The following is an 18,149-nucleotide window of genomic DNA, read 5'->3' as shown; positions in this document are numbered from 1 at the left end:
TACACATCAATGGAATATGGTACTCGTTTTGGGTTCCAAAGCGGAAACGCACCACAAACACAAAAGCATGCACATGGTAGCCTGTGCTGTAAGGACACTAAGGCACCAATACCTGGGGACAGAAGGTGTGAGAAGCTGTTACACAATAATTTCCCCCCGTACACAAAGTCCTCCACAATAACATCTTCACATTATTAAAACAGTAGACGGTTTATTGTTCAAGCACAGGTTGCACGTTTCCATACAGAACAGGGGGGAGGGAGGGGGGCCGACAAGGGACCCGGACCGGTTAGCATGCACCATGTGCTCGGGCAACACCGACGACGGCGTCCGGGCGGGAACGTCAGATGGTTTTCTGACTGGTCGGCGCCGAACGGAAATGGTCGCCCGTCGGGTCGATTGCATGATCTCAGCTCTGCCAGTGACTCCTTTCTTTAGCGTTAGCAACCCCGCTGCCGAACAAGGGCTTCCGTATTAGTGCTTCTTTGCTATCTGTCACAAAATGAAACATGGGAGTTCCAAGAAGTGCCAAGTACCGCACGGAACAGTCCGGCGAAGGGGTCAACGGGGGACAGAGCGTTCACGTCAATCCCCGATTACTTTGTCGACATGGATGGACCCAATGGAGACTAACTTCTCCTCGTTGCTACACCCGTGGTCAAGAAGTGCATGCGTAGAACTCCTATCTTACTCCACGTTGGAAGGAGGACCAGATGGTTCTCTGGCCGGCGTTCGAGCACCTGGAGAGCGCAAGGGTAGCGCTCGTGTGTCCGCCGCGTTCCAGGCGCCAAGCCCTTTCCCGAGTTGTCGGGATGGCGAGGAGGCGGCGGCGGCGTGACCCCGGTGCGGTGTTTCCCCTCAGATAAAGGGTAAATACAGTCTAAGTACTAAAGTGTCCTACACAGTTGCTGTGGTGATACAAAAATATAACAAAACATTTTGGAAAAACCTGTTAATATACCCCAAAAAACAACTTAAATATGCAGATAACCAACATTTACCGACGAGGAAAAATATATACTTTCAATATTTGGGTGCGAGGTATTACGACACGGAGCTCCTACGTTTCTACACCATCGGGACGACACGCCATCAGCGGAGTACACCAGCTACTCGCTAAAGCAGGATTACGGTACACGGCGGCCAGGCTCGGGCTCTCGGGGGACTCTTTTCAGTCGCATCTATCGCACCAGAAGGAGTGGCTGCGAGACATGGAGACCACGGGAAAAAGTACAGACAGAAGGTGTCCAAGTTCTTTTGGAACTTAAAGAAGGCTTCTAAGAAGAAGGGGTACAAAGAGCAGCGGTGGAAGAGGCCCCGAGGGCGGCTAACGGTTAGCCCCAAACCGTCGGTTAGCTGCACGGAACACTGAGTGGGCCGAAGTGCGTCGGCCTTCCCGACAAACAGTGGGATTCGGGGGGGAAGGAAAATTAAAAATTCCCGGCGAAACGTGGTTTCACGTTAAATACATGATCACAGATGGGAATCAGAACACTAGGACGATCCGGGCTAACCGCTGGGTACGTAGTCTACGTACCGGAGACGCAATTAAATATTAACACCGATCCACTTCGGTACAAACGGTCTTAGTTTCACTTTTAGTGTCTACTCATGCAGTAGTGCATCGGAACCCGGTCCTCCGGACCGGGTTCTGGATTTCTGAGGAACTTTGTACACATCAGTCTGAAATCGTCTGCAAGTCTTGCGCTAAGATCACTCAGCCTTAGCCTACGATACAAATATCTACAGGGACAGATAAACCGGACCGTCCCACTCCGAGTTCGGGGCGAGAGTCTCCGGCTCCTGCGGCCCGGTGTCCTTCAGGACGGTTGCTTGGCCTCTTCGTTTCAGCGACTGGATCGAGTTATGTACAAAGTATTTGACCTCCCGCCACGTCCTGGTGCTCAAGGCAGGCTCGGCAGCCAAACAGGCATCGCAGTCCTTCTTGCCCGGCACTTTGGCCAGTTTGCAGAAGTCCCCGAACTGCCGCCGCACCGCCGCCTGCTCTTCCCCACTCCACAACCTCTTGTTTCTCTTCTGCGCCTTCACCGCCGGAGGGGTGAGTTTCCCCCTCGGGGTGGACATGGGTGAGCTTTCCTGCGCCGGCGGCGCCCTGTCGGGCACGCTGTGTCCGATGACGGTCGGGACCACCTGTGCCGTGGTCGAGGTACGGGGCGGGCTGGCCGGGTAGGCCGGAGTGTTGGGATGGTTCAGGGGCGTGAAAGAGGAAACGACCATCCGGCTCCTGTCGTTGAGCGGGGAGAACGCCGGGACCATCGGCGCACTCGGGCCACTCAAGGACGTGAAGGTAGGAACCATCGAGGTACTCGGTAGGCTGAGCGGACTGTAACTCGGAAGCATCGAACTCGCCGGGTCCTGGGGGTTGTAAACAGAAGGGGGCGCCATACTCGTAGCGCTCTGTGTATACGAGGGAACCATCGGCAGAATTCTGTTCTCTGATGTGTACGGCGATGACATCAGCGCGTTGGTAGTGTTGTGCGGGGTGAACGTGGGTACTACTTGCGTATCCGTAGCATTGAGAGGCGTAAAACTGGACATCAGCGGCTGAGTGGTGTGGATCATACTGGCGCCGGAGGAGCACAGGTTGGTGTAGCTCAAAGCCATTTCTTGGGGGTACTGCGCCAGCTCTCTGACGTTGGTCAGCGGCGCCACGGACATGCAGCAATTGGAACTCTCTCTGATGTGGTCCGACAACTGCGACGTCAAACCGCGGGCGATGGGAATGTCGTCCATATCTGATTTCTGACCCGTCTGGACTTCAGCCGTCGAACTCTTTGGAACCGAAACCCCCTCGGGCTTCGGCTGGTTACTTCTTCTCCTTGCCGTCTGCAGGGTGTTGTGCACATAGTTTTTGATATCCGTCCACGATCTCCCGCACAGGTCTGGCTCCGCAGCTATGCAAGCGTTGCACTCCTTCTTGCCCGGAACCTTCATCTTTGTTATAAAGTCGCTCAGGTAACGCCTTACAGCGGTCTGCTCCTTTTCGCTCCAAGGTCGTCGCTTTAAGGCCGTTTTCAACGCCGTCCCTAAAAGAAGACAAGGCGAGTACTGAATAACAGTCATGCCATCCAACAATTACAGCCTTCGTCTGATTTGAAAAGGAACGTGCTTTTCGGAATCGGAAAGGACAAAACAAACTGTCCTTTTCTGTCTTAGCCTGAGGGTCTGCACCGCTTGGGCTCACTTATGCTCAGGTTGCGTCCGTAAACAAGTCCGTCCTTTGCGAACCGCCCACATACTTCCCATGCGTGCTTTACCGTCGCCACGGTTTTTAAGCAATTTATCCACGAGAGTTCACTTCTCCGTTCCCGGCTCCGTTTCAGACAATGACAAACGCCGGTGACAATGTACATCTAAGAAGGCAACAGTGCAGCAGACAGCTGAGTCTCTGGGGCCAATAGATACGTGGCGGTATGTGGAAAGAAATTTCTTCCCGCCCCGGTTAAACGGATGCCAAGACTACTACGGCTCTGTTCTTTCGGCTGGTCGCACTCGAGCGCACCGTGCAACGCTGCCCCCGGACAACTTTTGGTCGCGCCGCTCCATCGGCTGCGTTAGGCTACGTGTCTGCAAGCCGAGAATGTCTACAACTATGACCGTGGAGGACAGACAGTAGACCCCGTCCACGTGGACGTTTAACGTTGTGCATAAATGAGCCAGCGGAGTGGGACGATAACCAGGCCGTCGAGACAAAACGGGACTTTTGGGACTAGGCCTCTTTTTGGGGTTGAAAGACGAGGACCTGGAGTGAACCCCGCAAAGTTCGAGAATTCAGCCAACAAGGCAAAAACAACGGGGAGTGTCGTGATCTCCGTCTTCAAGCACAGAGCCAGGACCTCCAAAATCCAAAACCCATTGAGGAACTTCTATTGTATCAGGTCGTCAATGAACAAAACGATCGGCGAAGAAGAAGAAGAAGAAGAAGAAGAAGATGCTCACCATCAGTTGTGGCGCCGGATGGACTTGCCAGCAGCGTTCGATCCATCTGAAGCAACTCTTTACTCACTTCCTCCAGCTGAGGTGCGTTCTTGGGCAGAGTGTAACAGTCCTGGCTGCTTCTTCCCACCAGCTTGGCCACCTGATCCAGTTCTTGTTCACTGAGGCTCATGAGCTGCCAGCAGCAGGAGATCTGCTCCCGCAGCGAGGACGACAGGAGGGCCTCCGGGTTTTTAACGCCACATTCCACGGCGGCCCTTCGGAAGCAGTCCAACCCTCGGATGAAGGACGGGCCTTCGGTCCGCGCAAACAGGTAGGGGTTGCTTTTCGACACGCCGGCGTTCTCTCGGTTTTCAATGAGCAGGTCGATGGACAGGACCATCCTCTCCGTTAGCATCACCAGCATGTTCCTGCCGTACTGACCTTCCAGTTCCAACCTGGTGAAGCTACCGCCGAGAACCAGCTCCAGTTTGGAGCTTTTCCTCACCTGATCCGCCGAGGGCACGAACACGCCCCTGCTCTTTTTGCTAACGTAGGTGTTCAAGAGCATCCGGCCGATGTTCCCCACCCGGCCTCTGTTGAAGAGGCAGACGTCCGCCAGGGTGGCCTCGCTGAGCTTCTTCCACGTCGATAAACTCGGACTTTCCAGCAGGTCCCTCCTGGCTTCGGCTTCTTCCCCCGTGATAAAGGTATGGAGCTTCACCAGGTCCTCGGTCACGGTCGACTTGTCCACTTCCAGCTTCTTCACGTCCTGCTTCAGGGACGACGCCAGAGATTTGCGGGAGAACCGCTCGCTCCACTTCGTGTCGAGGAGCTGGATGAAGTTCTGCACTTCGCGCTCCGTTTCGCGGTCTTCCGTCATCCGACTCTCCCCGAAGGCTATTTCCGCAGCTCGCTTCAGAGAGTAACCGATCTTGGACACCAGCGAGACCGTCTTGAACGTGCTGGAGCTCGGATCGAACCCGCTGGCCTTCTTGGCCCCGTCGACCACCAACTCAAATTTGGACGGATGGCAAACCTCGTGCAGATACTTCACGCCGGGATCCAGCTCCGTGACGGCGAGCAGAAACCGACCCAACTCCCTCATTTTTTGCGCGATGTAGGCGAACTGGGATTTGTCGTGGCCGTACTTGGCGGACAGCGCGTTGCCGTATTTACAGATGAGCGGGTCGTTCCTGATCAGCCTGGAGATGTCGTCCTGATGCATGCTGTGGATGATCTCCTTGCAACTTTCCGTCAGGAACTCCGACATCGGGAGCAGCCGGGAGGAGGCCGGGTGGACCCGGCCCGCTTTGGCGGTCTCCGCTGAGGTTTCGTCGCCCTTCCGCGCCTTGCACGACCGCTCGTGGCGCCACAAATCGGTTTTGCGGTAAAAAGCGAAGCAGTGCTGGCAGGGCAGGTAGTCGCGGACCGAGACGGTCGTACTCTTCACCTGCTTCTTGGTCACCGTTTCCCCTTCCCCCTTTCTCAGGACTTTGCAGTTGTGCTCGTAATCCCCTTTGTTGCGGATCTGGTCCAGCATGGTTTGCCTCACTTTGGAGCCTTTGGGGAAGTGGATGGCGTGCGCCACTTCCGTTTCCTCGGCGTGCTTCCTCTCCAAGTGCTTTGCCAGTTGCGTGAATGCCATTTTACAGTATAAACAAAAGTGCTTCTTGGCCACCTCCTTGATTTCCTCGGGTTCTTCGCTCTCCATCATGTCGAACACTTTCTTACAGGACCTCAGACTCGAACGGGTGGGTTGCATGTTCTCGTAGGGTTTTCTTCTGGGCCGCGCTTTCGCTTGGGCTTTGTCCTCGGAGGGCCGCTCGGGCGCGGCTCGACCCGCGGCGTCCGACGGGCCGGCCGTCTCGTCGCCGGCCTCGTCGCTGGAGAAATTGGCCTCCTCGGCGGAACTCTGTCCCGCGGCGCCTTCGTGGTTCGCGCCTCCTGAGGCTGTAGCTAAATCAAAAGTCAAACCTGAGGCGTTCGATAAGCTGGAGCTCGCGGCGTCCGACGCCACGTCTCGCTCCCCTTGACGCGTGGCCTCCTTCCCTTGACGGGTACCTACGTTACATGTAGTGTCTTGGCCCTCACTCATACCCTTCCTGCCCTTCTGGATCTGCTCCTCGGTCTTCACCGCCTCCTGCTTGCAGTTGGTCCCGGCAGAGTCCGTCGGCAGGCTCTCGCTGTCGGTCGGACCCCTGACCTTCTGCCGGTTTACGGCCTTAAAACTCTGAGCGCCCTCTTGGTTCCTTGTACTGTCAAGGCTAGGGGTCGCCGTGAGAGCATGACTTGAGCTTCTCTCTTCAACCAAGCGCACCTCTCCTTCAAATGACCTCTTCGCACCAATTGTACACGCCTGTAAGAGAACAAGTATATGTAAGACTCACTGCCAAACGAGACCGAGCCGGTAATTTTAACTGAGTGGACTTATAACACTGAGCTAAGCATGTGTGCCAGCGGTGGGCAGGGTCAGGCTGGGATGAATTTTTAGGTGAACTGGTGAGCGCAAATCAAGCGGTACCGCCTGTTTTCGCAATCATTCGTACACTTCCCAGTGACCGCGTGACGCCGTCAGCACCTTGGCAATGCCCCGCTTTGGACCCAAACTCATTCAAACACAAGTCACCGCGACGGCCGCACATCGCTAGCCCAACGAAAAACAAACACCAAACCAAAATTAAAAAAAAAAAAAAAAAAAAAAAAAAAAAAAGTCATCTCTCATGTCTCCAGTACAAAAACAACGTGACCCAGACGAGAGCATTTAATGGCTTTATTGGATCAGACAGCGATTTGACATCGTAAATGTCGAACCAGGAAACCGAGCGGGCGTCGGCGGGTCGTCGGTTGAGATGCTACATGGACACAACAGAGTATGGACACTAGACCTACATGCATCATTTGCCGGCCGGAGATCCACGGGAACTTTTTACAGTAAGTTATAGGATAGCGGTGACCGGGGTACAAAAGCAAAACAAAAGCAAAAACGGAAGACGGCGTTTGGCCTTTGACATGAAACATCAAGTTGCCCGACGAGACTTCACCTGTGATTTGAGAGCACTTTGGTGGCAACGTGAAACGCAACAGGGACTCCGAGGAATGAGTGCACGGTGAAGGGGCTACGCGCGCGCTACAACCCTGGTGCTAATTTGAGGTTTCTGAAAAGCATGTATGTACCTGCGTCATCTTAACCAGTCACTTCAGCTCTTCTTCCGTTGTCCTGGCCACTGCAAGGAAAGACATTGCAGTTGTAAGGAGCAAACAACAAGAGTGTTTAGATGAAGAATGACTGAATATTGGGAAGAAGCTAACGGTGCGGAAGCGTCGGCGTCGATCTAACAAAAAGAAGTGGTCCAAACAGAATTGGATAATCTTCTTACAATTCCAAGATTAACACCGCGACAAAATAAACTAACGGGAGCAGAATTCGGGATTCACCACTTCATTTTCTTACTTGAACTAAGCGTGTCATAGCTGTGCGCACGGAACGGACTCCAAAATAGAAATTTACAGTGTTTCATTCCTACGTAAACCAGTTTAAGGAAACACCTGAGGTCATAGTCTTACCTGGACTGGTGGAAGAAGCCCCGGGTCGATGGGAAAAGTCTTGAGTAAAGTCTGCGGACGAGGATCTTCAAGGGGCAAATTCCTTGGCGCCCACTTTCGGAAAGGAGCTGGATTTTTGACCTAAATGTGCTGTGGATGAGGGATTAAACACCCCTTTGGATGCCAACTGGCTCGGCTTGGCAAGTGGTTTCCCCGATATGCCCGCACCCAACAAAGTACTCTTTCGGAGTGCGGTATTTTTGAAGCCGGTGAAAGAATTAATGACATGACCCGGATGCGCGGTTAGCATCTGCAAAAACATGGCACCATCTTGCCTCTAGAGGGCTGAGGGAGAGCATACCGAGGAGGAAGAGGCAACTTCAACAAGAGTCGGGGATTTCAAGAGTCAGAAATTCACCACTTCCGTATGTCCACCTTGTCGGACATTTCCCTTCCCCTGATGTATTTGGGCTTCTCGATGTTGTGGCCTTTCCTACGTCGAGAAGATGTCAGAAATGTTCTTCTAGCATTATGGTACTTATCAGGGCAAACCGTTTTTGGGAAAATGGAACCGGCCTGAAGTTTATCTGAGAGTCCACGAGGAAGTCTACTCTGGACCCAACTGACCGGCAACCGACACACCCACGGTTGTTCCCACGAACCTTCCTGTCGCCGGGTTTCCAAGTGCAACCACGGCGGTGCAGCAGGAAACGCCCCCTCCCTACAGAAATAGGAAGCGCTACAGCCAAGCTAAAGAGAACTTGGGGTCTTTATTTCTGATGGTACCCCGACAACCCCTGCTAATATCGGAAATGATTTCTGACATTAGATCCCCCACTTCCTGGTCTTTCAACAATTCTGGTCCTGAAACCTTTCCACACCGAGGAGCGAGTCTCCTCAGACCCTCTGGGGGAGGAGGGGGGGTTCTAGAAGCTCAAAAGGAATATATTTAAGAGGCTGGCTTTGTGATGGACTTTCATACTGTTGCCATGGAAACTGCAGCCTCTTTCATTGCCGATGCCGATGAACCGGTCAAAACATTTCAGCTTTAAATTTAACATTATGGACTCGCTAATGAGGAAATAGTTCACAGAGTAAAAGGGCTAAGATACATCGAGGGAGTCCCAAGTCCCCGCAGCCCCGGGCGTCACCTGGTTTACCGCCACCTTGGATGAAACGTGTCTTCCCGTTTAGCCGCCAATCATTTTCACACTCGCCTGCACAGGCAGTCCAACTCTCTCACACACACACACACACACACACATACCGGGGCAACCAAGGTGCAAGTACTAGACTCACCCAGTGTACCTTTATTTTGAAATGCCGAGACAAGCGTAGATGTGCGTCATAAACAAAGTACCGTAATTTTCGGACTATTAGGCGCACCTGAATATAAGCCGCACCCACTAAATTTGGAAATGAAAGAAATGTCTACATGTATAGCCGGCACTTGTCTATAAGTGTCCGTTTGTAACCTAGAATATTTACAAAGAAAGTTTTTTGGTCGCTTTTAATTAAGTACGTACCAGGAATGTTTTTTTTCCCCGAACAGTGACTGTAATGCTTCTGGTTAAAAAAAAAAAAAAAAAAAAATCCAGCAGCCTACCAGGAAGAGTCACTGATGGCTATCTTCATCTTTATCCCGCGCACGAGAACCACTAAAGCCGTCTTCTTCGATGTCGGATTTCCAGCCTCAGAATTCCTCCGGCACACACTTCCTCCCGACGGGTGGTTGAACCTCGGGTCCTGGAGGAGAAGTGTGGTTTTCGTCCCGGCCGCGGAACAGTGGACCAGCTCTTCATCCCCAGCGGGGTCCTTGAAGGCGCTTGAGAGTTTGCCCAACCGGTCTACATGTATTTTGTGGACCTGGATAAGGCACTGGACTGCATCCCGCAGGGGATCCTGCGAGGTGCGCTCCAGAGGTATAAGGTATCGAACTCTGTAATATGGAACTTGGGTCCTTGTATGCTCGGTGCCGGAGCATGGACCGCATCCCCGGTTGTAAGTAGGACTCTTTTCCGTTGAGGCTTGGACTCCTCAAAGGCTGTCTTTGGTCAACCTTTCTGGGTGTGACTTTTATGGACAGCATTTCTAGGCGCATGATGTAGTTCTTTTGGCCTCATCGGACCCTGATCTCCGGCTCTTGCCGGAGCGGTTCGCAGCTGAATGTGAAACAGTCAGGACGAAGGTCGGCACCTCCAAATCCGAGACGGTGGTTCTCGGCCAGAAACGGATGGAGTATAGGGGGGGAGGTCCCGCTCAAAGTGGAGGAGTTCAAGTAACTCGGGGTCTTGTTCACGAGTAACGGAAGGATGGCGCGGGAGATTGACCGGCGGATGGGTGTGGTGTCAGCAGTGATACGAACTCTGCACCGGTCCATCCTGGTGAAGAAGAAGCTGAGCCAAAGGGCGAAGTGACCAAAAGAACAAGGTCACGGATCCAAGCGGCTGAAATGAGCTTTCTCCGCAGGGTGTCCCGGGTCTCCCTTCGAGGTAGAGTGAGGAGCTCGGCCATCCGAGAGGGACTCTCGCGGAGGAGCAAAGAGCCAGATGAGGCGGCTCGGCGTCCAGTCAGGAGGCCTGCTGGACGCCCCCCTGGTGAGATGTTCCAGGTAACCTCCAACCTAGAGGAGGCCCCAGGGAAGACCCGGGGCATACTGGAGGGACTATGCCTCTAGGCTGGCCCTAGAACGCCTCAGAGCATCTAGGGCCCTAGAGTTCCCTTTGGCCCTAGAAGGCCCAAAGGGAACTTTGGGCCTCTCTGCTTCGGCAGCTGCCTCCACGACCCCACCTTGGATAAGTGGTAGACGATGAATGGGTGGACAAACTTCTTTCATCGTCACTCTCAATGTCCCTTTTCGTCTTGAGGCAAATTTGCCCTCGAGCTCGTGCCGTCCTCTTCCTCCCGCGGCAGTCCGGCCTTTCCAAACCTTTCCGCGATTGCGTATTTTTTGACACTGCTCTACGCCGTCAGGATCCACCGGCAGACTTGAGTAAAAATGCGGCCGGTTTTTGTAAATAATTTCTCGCCGCCAGTCATCCAAGCCTCCGACTCCACTCAAGAGCACCACTTTAAATGCACGATTCACTCTGACGTCGAGTGGCTGCAAATACTTGGTTGTGCCCCCAGGTACCGCCGCTGGAATTGCGTTTATCCTCTTCACTGCTGCTTTCACAGAGTCTGTAACTTGGACCTTCACGCTGTCCCAAATGAACGATGCCTTTTCTCTGTGTAAAAACCCAGTGGGTTCTTTCCGGAGTTTTTCTTTCGGCCTCATGGTCTCACTGCAGTCGCAGTGAGTCAGGTCAAACGTCAGCGGTACTGTATCCGCACTCTTACGTGCAGCGGCTCTATTTCCAGATTCGTCGCCTCTAGCTTGAAAGCGGCATCACGAGCATTTCTCCGGGTCCCAAAGTGCATTTGATTAAATTCGAGCAGCTCCATTGGTCCACTGTCACTTGTCGGTAACTTCATTGGTCCGATGTGACAAGGCTAAATATTTTGGCGCCAAGAAGCGCGTTAGCTCGTATCCTCCCACGAATTAGCCGTACCACTGGTTAAGCTACGGTGTTCAAAGCGTGCGGAAAAACTAGCGGCTAATAGTCCGGAAATGACGGTACGGATGTGCGTCGCAAACCGAACAAACCAATCACATTGGAGGACTGTTCTGATGAGCGTACGACACGGGAAGAACCAACGTACCTCCTGGTCCAGATTGTAGTCTTCTTTGGAGTTGAGAGCCAATTTGACAGCCATGTAATCGCCGCTCTTCACGGCGTCCCGCAGCTCGCCTGCAGAGAAGAAGGCGGGTCCCTTTAGACTTGGTTGCAGATCAAACGTGTACCGACAAGACTGGGTTCCGTTACATCGAGATATTCGGGCGGGATGTTCGGAATGGGATTTTCTTGTCGTTTGTGCGGCAGGGGAACAGTTGGGAACAGTTGGGAACAGTTGACCCATCAAGACTCCTCCTTCAGCACATCGAGGCTCCGGCAAGTTCAGTCTACCGGTTGTTGACCAAGTGTTGACTCTGGTCTTGGCAATCGGAGGGCTTGTTGCGCCTCAAAACCAAAGAGGAAACTCAACGGCAGACGGACACTGAATGCAAGACACCCTCTCTTTAGTACACAACCAGAGAAGCTGTCAATTTCGGGTTCTTGCGTAGTTCTGGTCACCAACGGGAAGCCAAACAAGGACACCCTCCCAGAGAAGGGAACCTCTCAAAGCTATTGCGGTGGAAGGGACAAGAAAGGAGTCCAGAACCAAGAGCACATGGGATTCGTCACTTACTGGGCGACAGAGGTGGGCCCGACAGGATCTCATCCTCGCCGTTCAGATGCTTCTGGAAGTCGTCCAGGGTCATCCAGTCCAGGTTGAGGTCCATTCCCAGACTCAGCGTGGCCTGATTCTTATCTGCAGGAGAGGGAACCACCGGAGAACCGTTGGCTACCGGGTAGAAAACGTTTGCAGGCCAATCCCACCCGATCCCCTTCTGATCATCTGGATTAACCCCAACAGAAGATAATCTGTCTCTTCCCTTCAAGGGAAAATTAATCTGATTATCTCGAGAAGTTTTAATCGGGCGCCAAAGAACCGGACATACCGGATTTGTCGGTTCCCTCCAGCGGGTCCGGCTGGTCCGGGTTGTCGTCGCAGGCCATGAAGAGTCTGGGCTCGCTGTCCTCCCGCCTCCTCTTCCGGTCTTCTGTGGACGCCCGGCGCTCCCAGGCCGGCCTCGCCGCCTCCTCCGGCTTCTCCCGCCGCTCCCGGACCTCCTCGCCGGGTCTGGACTTGGCCGCGGGATCCTCGCCGTCCCTCTCGTCGCTGTCCAAGCTGAAGCCGTGGCTCTGGCCCGGTCTGGAGACTGCAGGGATCAGTATTAACATCTGGGCCGTGGAGGTTCTCCGTCATCCGGGTCACGGTGAATTCTTGTCTGGATCTTCTTGTCTTGGCAGCTGGACTTGAGTTTTCTTCACTTGAAGACGTTCAATCCCTCGTCCCGGAGGCTTCTTCACTTCTAATGACCTACGGGGAGTTTCCGAATACCGTGGAAACCCTGGCAGTTCTATTCGGAAACTCCCCGTAGGTCATTAGAAGTGAAGAAGCCTCCGGGACGAGGAGTAAAATGTCTTCAAGTGAAGAAATTCAAGTCCGGTTGCCAAGATAAGAGGACTTCAGCAGGAACATCTGGGCTGGCTATCAAGAGGTTCTCACTTCCGCTCCTCGGTTTCTATAATCTGAAATATATTCCTGCTGCTCCAGTCGCAAACAACAACCCAGGCTAACGTTTCCTCCCGACTCGGTCAGTCCGTAGCGTTAGCATAGCAGGCTAACATAGCAATGTCATCCTGGATAAATGGTTTCTCCCCACATTGTCATCCGGTTGGTGAGACGAAGACAAAATAGTCCTCACCAGGAGAACCCACAAGACTGAAGCATTGGACCTAAAACCTTCTCGCTGTCCACCGCAACCCGACAGCCCAAGAACGTGACGCCTACCATCGGACTGCCTCGTCCTCTCGCCTTCTTGCCTCTGAGCGGGGGAGTCTTTGGTCTTCGGTATCTTCTCGCTCTTTCCTTGGACCTTCGGGGTGGAAGGGAACAAAATTCAGCAACTTGGAAAATGGAGGTGCGGTCAGACATTCGGACAGAGGTTGGAGTCAAAGACGGAGGTCTGACCTTCTTACCTCCTCAGAACGTACCTTTGCGGGTTTGGGGGTCTTCTCCGGAGGGGGCGGGTGTGCCGGCTGCCGGCGGGGCGCTCGGTCCTTGGCCTCGCAGTTCAGCAGGAACTCCTCGAACAGGTTGGTGGAGCCTTTTCCGTCCTTCTCCTCCTTGGTGACCTCGTCCTCCTTGCTCCTGGCGGGTGCGGCGGCCCCGGACGGCGGTGCCGACGGCGGCGCCGTGGTCTCCTGGGGTTTGCCCTTGGACTTCCTGTGCAGGGAGGAGCTGTCGCTGGAGTCGGAGGAGGGCGGCGCCGCCTCCTCCTTGCTCTTGGTGGTGAGGCTCTTCAGCTTCTGGAGGCTGCTCTCCTTCAGGGAGGCGTCTGGCCTTTTGACCTTCTTGTCCTGGAGGAGCTCCTTGATCCCCTGCAGCTTCACCTCCCATTTCCCCTTCTTCTGCCTGGGCTTGTCGTCCGGACGGGTCCTGTCCCCCGACCTGGCGAGGTCCTCCTCCATCTGCGGGTCGGAGGGCGCGTCGCTCAGGTCCTCTTCCAGCGGCGCCGTGGCCTCGTCCTCGGAAGTTTCGATCTTCCGCTTCCCTTTCCTCTTCTTCGCCTCCTCGCCCTTTTCCTTCTTCTGCCTCCCGCCTTCTTTTCCCTTCTCCTTCTTGTGCCTCTTGGAAGGGACTGGCTCGTCCTCTTCCTCGTCCGAGTCCATCAGGCGCTTCTTCACGTCCGCCCTCCTCTCCTTGGGAGGAGACGGCGGCGGCGCCGAGTCCTCCTCGTCCGTCTCCGGCGCCGGCAGAGGCCTCAGCTCCTCCTTCCACTTCTCCTTCTTCTTCTTCTTCCTCCTCTCCTTGCGGGGCTCGTCGTCGTTGTCGGCCTCCTCCTCCTCCTCTTCCTCCCGAGCCTTCTTCTTCTTCTTCTTCTTGAAGGGCGCGTCCGTCGGACGGTCTTTGTCGCTGTCGCTCTCCGACTCGTCGTCGGCCTTCGCTGCCGGAGGCTTCTGAGTGGAAAACGGGTAGAGAGCGACGTGGTTGTCACGGCAACCACCATGTTACAAACCACGATGATTTGAAAAAGGACACAACTGCCCGTCTGCGCAGACACAGGAGACGGATGTGAGAAGGTCTTGGACAGTGAGCTTCTGCTCCGGGGTCCTTCAACTCACCGTGGCCTTCTTGGCCTCCGCCTCCTTCTTGGCCCTCATGTCGGCCATGTTCTTCTTGAAGGCCAGCAGCACCTCCCGGCAGTCCTCCAGGTGGGCCTCGGGCTCCCAGGTGTCGTCATCCGAGCAGTAGTTCTTCCAGCGGACTCTGTAGAGCACCTCGCCCTGGAAGCACAGCAGAGGCGAGAAGCTCAGCCGGCGGTACCTTTACCACGACTCCGCTACCGGATTCGGGCTCAGGGATGTGAAATCACGAGACCCGCTGAAGGTTGTCACCAGAAACCGACGTCAGAGCAGCTCAGATGCTGCAGCGAATGCATCATTCATGCGATCATTGTCAGTCCAGATCACCCCTGCACTCGGGGGACCTGGACCACAGGGGCACTTAAAGCAACTCACACCACAGAGACAACCGACCCCTCACCGTAGAGACATACAAGTCACCCTCTCCTTCTTGCGCCGAACATACAACCATTGGCTCTACGTCAGAAACACACAACCGTTCGTCGTTCATGGACATCAACAATTCTTCCTCTCCTTTACGTGTCTGGACATAGTAGGTTCTGGATCCTCCTGCATGTTTTGAGACCGCGGGAAGGAAATCAGAGAGCATTGAGAGGATCCGCGCAGGAGAACCCGGTCCACCGGGGCATCGGAACGTGGGACCCTCTTGCCGAGAAGCCGCAGTTCAAACATTCGATCGATACGCCCTCTGGATCTGACCTTCCGAAGCTCCTCGGTGGAACCGGACCGCATCCTGAGCCGTTTGACTTCGACCGTTCAAAGAGGACGGTCGATACCCAGCGGGCCCGGAGACGGCCTTTGCTATTCAGCTCTCATTTCCTCGCGGCGTGCACTAACACACACACACTTGCCCAAGCAGGTATTGACCACATATTACAGCATACATGTCCAGCCCACGTGCACCTTCTGCACACTTTGTCCAGGTTGTCACCAACCGTACAAGAGATACAAGGCTCTTCAGAGGGTGTCAAGCACGTGATCCGGGACGAGAGCAAGACCCCGGTTCACACCTGGAGAGGAACCACATTGGGTTCACAACTGGGAAGTCCAGCCCGCCTTGCAAGGTTCTAACCATACCTTTGGGAACAACCAGAAGGGTTCAGTGTCTTTGCCCGAGGACACTTCGGTATGCAGTGAGGCGGCGCCGGGAATCGAACCGCCTACCTTCAGAACGGAGGGACGCCTGCGCTACGATCTGATCTACAACCATCACACCCTGCCAAGTCTGAAGAGCTTTATGAATAAATGATGAGCTGCCGTTGGGTGATGGAGTATCATCTGCAGCCGCCTCCACGTAGAGAAGCTCTACAGTTGGGTTCCAGGAAGTAACCTCCTCCTGGGGAAACCTTTTAGCTCTGCATTGCCACGGGCAGCGAGGAACCTCGGTGGGGGCAGGAGGAACTTGCACCTCCAGCTCTAGAACAAACCACTGAAGAAGAAGAAGAGGTGGGCGCTTCATGGAATCACCACCATGGACAATCAGATGGGTTGGAGTGTTTTTAACTTCTTGCACTGCTTCGCCGGGTGAAGAACCCCATTAGTCGTGAGCTAACTCCACACTTAAGATGATTAAAAACCCTCCAACCATCTGAAAGCCCATGGTAATAATTCCACGTTGTCCCGGTCTTCTTCTTCTTCTTCTTCTACTTGTGTGGATTGTTTTGAAGCGTGAAGCAGAAGGTCCACATGGCACCGGCCCCCACCGAGGTCCCTCTCCTTCTGTGGGAATGGGAAGCTTAGGCTACTTCCTGGAACGGAGTGTTCTGTCCGTGGTTCCCCTGCCGTCCGGACGCACCGAGAAACAGACCAGTTCCTGCAGAAACCCCCTGCAGCGCTACTGTTCCAGCTGCACCAACAACAACATAAACACTGCAGGCTTTGCAGAGGGAAACCTTCAATAAAACATGGGTTGCAATGTATTTCAATATTTCAGGACTATCACTCATGTGTGTGTAGGACTGAAGGTGTTTGTGTGTACACCTGTAAAAATGTGTGTGTAGGCTTGTGAAGGCGTGTGTGTGTGTGTGTGTGTGTAGGACTTGTTGCCCATCTTCAAGCAAACATCTCAATCGAACCCTGTGCTTTTATTTTCTTAACCGCTTCACGTCCAATCCCGATAACGCTGCTTCCGCAGGCACCACGGTCGCCATGGAAACGCTTGTTTGCGACTCATCTCTTTATTAATCCGTTGTTTAATTTGGTAACTTGCGTGTGATTAGTTTGTTTTGTTCTCGTGAGGGTCGGAAAAGTTGTTTTCTTTGCCCGGCTAACCGGCTAACCGGAAGTGCGACGCCGCAACCAGTGCTAATCGATATTCGTCCCGGTACCGATCCAGCAGGGAGGGGAGGGGTGTGCTGGATACCGGACGGGGTTCTACCCGCCGGTGGGGGCGGATGGATGAAAATGCACCGATCCGTTGTTTCTCCACGGGGGTGGTAACATCCGCCGGCCTCGGCCTCAGCGGGGGGGAGCAGAACCGACTGGACGCCGTGCGGGGAGCGAGGGGAGGCGGTGGTGGGGTATGCTATCAAGGGGACGCTCGGTTGTAGTAATGCTACCGCGGCGGGGTTGAGGAACGTCAAATTGGCTGCGGTGTACGAGTGAAACGCATCAAATACGCGAGAAGGTGTATTGTCCGTGCGGACATGTTTTTTTTTTTTGTTTTCTATTTACCCGTGCGGGGCGCTGCGGGGTTCCGACCGTGCTAGCCACAGCGGGTAAGCTAACCCCTTAGCTAATGCGGCTAAGCTAGCCAGCTAGCTAAAACTACTACAGCTAGCCCCCTAGCCAAACGGCTAATCTAACCACTTAGCCAAAACAGCTAACGCTAGCAACCTAGCCAAAGCCGCTAACGCTAGCATCCTAGCCAAAAGAGCTAACGCTACCCACCTAGCCGAAGCGGCTAAAGCTACCCGAGCTAGCATAAGCCTCACCTCCTCCACCCGCATGTCAATGATCCGCTCCACCTCGTACACGTCCTCCTCCTCGTCCTGCTCGCTATCCGCGGGCTCCACCCGCTCCCCCTCGGCCGCCATGGGTGCTCTGTCGCTGGGTCGAGTATGTCCGGCGTGCGGGAGGGGGTGTAAATCGGACGCTGGTTCTCCGTTTCTCGGCGGTTGACTCCGCGCTCTCGCCGCCGCCGCTCGGAGGCAGCTAACGCATCAGAGCCCGCCCTCGCCGCGGTGCGTTCACGTCCAGCTCGGAAACGTCGATACTTTTGTCTCTCGCAAGGGAGTCCGACATAGTTTTCCCAAAAAAACATTCAACCGCGATGTTTCCTCGAAGTAATTTCAACGTGCGAAAACAAAAACAAAACAATACAAAAAAAAAAAAAAAAAAAAAAAGTGAGTTTTCACGTCATTTAAAGATGGCCGGCGGGTCACATGTTGATTTTTTCTTTATGATTTTATTCGCTGTCAACACCGCCCGTGTGCAATCGAGGAGCCAATCACAGTTGTCAGCGGGGGCGAGGGGCGGGGCTTAGGCCGGCAGGTCAGCTGTCAATCACACGACCATTCACCCTTTCATCAGGTTCCACGTTTTTAGAATCACGCGTGTTGTAAAAATGCAATCGGGACGACGTGATGAAATTCCCATTTTGGCTCCACGTCGAGGTCAAAGGTCATGTTTCTGTGTCGTCTGAGCTGCTCAGCTGTCAATCATAGACACTGAAATGTTCCCCCTTCCATGCAGATGGAGAACATGGGGAGAACATGGGGAGAACCTGCACACCTCCAAGAACCCAGGTAGGAAGACGGAGAACATGGAGAACCCGGACAAGCTAGGCAGAAGATCCAGACAGGAGAAGTCTGG

General features: G+C 54.2%; 1 protein-coding gene across 8 annotated transcripts in view; it reads right to left on the bottom strand.

Moving 5' to 3' along the window:
* mphosph8 (M-phase phosphoprotein 8) overlaps positions 1–17,682 on the bottom strand; it is a 21,498-nt gene extending 3,816 nt beyond the window's left edge. Inside the window, exons 1-9 of one of the 8 annotated variants that reach the window (XM_086147637.1) lie at positions 17,270–17,682; positions 14,316–14,477; positions 13,170–14,150; positions 12,982–13,066; positions 12,086–12,346; positions 11,773–11,895; positions 11,185–11,273; positions 3,961–6,295; positions 189–3,047 (exon numbers count right to left, since the gene is read on the bottom strand). In XM_086147637.1, the coding sequence (XP_086003763.1) occupies positions 1,744–3,047; positions 3,961–6,295; positions 11,185–11,273; positions 11,773–11,895; positions 12,086–12,346; positions 12,982–13,066; positions 13,170–14,150; positions 14,316–14,477; positions 17,270–17,371 (5,442 nt within the window). In that variant the 5' untranslated portion in view covers positions 17,372–17,682 and the 3' untranslated portion in view covers positions 189–1,743. Of the gene's footprint in view, positions 1–188; positions 3,048–3,960; positions 6,296–7,113; positions 9,634–11,184; positions 11,274–11,772; positions 11,896–12,085; positions 12,347–12,981; positions 13,067–13,169; positions 14,151–14,315; positions 14,478–17,269 lie in introns of those variants that run through there. The other 7 variants (XM_086147639.1, XM_086147638.1, XM_086147640.1 and 4 more) reach the window with 7 other exon arrangements.
* Between the last annotated feature and the right edge of the window lie 467 nt (positions 17,683–18,149).

Source organism: Fistularia commersonii, chromosome 6, assembly GCF_037954325.1.
Source record: "Fistularia commersonii isolate RoL2024-O1a breed Wild chromosome 6, RoL_Fcom_v1.0, whole genome shotgun sequence".
Classification (NCBI taxonomy): domain Eukaryota; kingdom Metazoa; phylum Chordata; class Actinopteri; order Syngnathiformes; family Fistulariidae; genus Fistularia; species Fistularia commersonii.
Note: the sequence above shows the minus strand (reverse complement) of the source record. Positions and strands in the feature narration are given on the sequence as shown.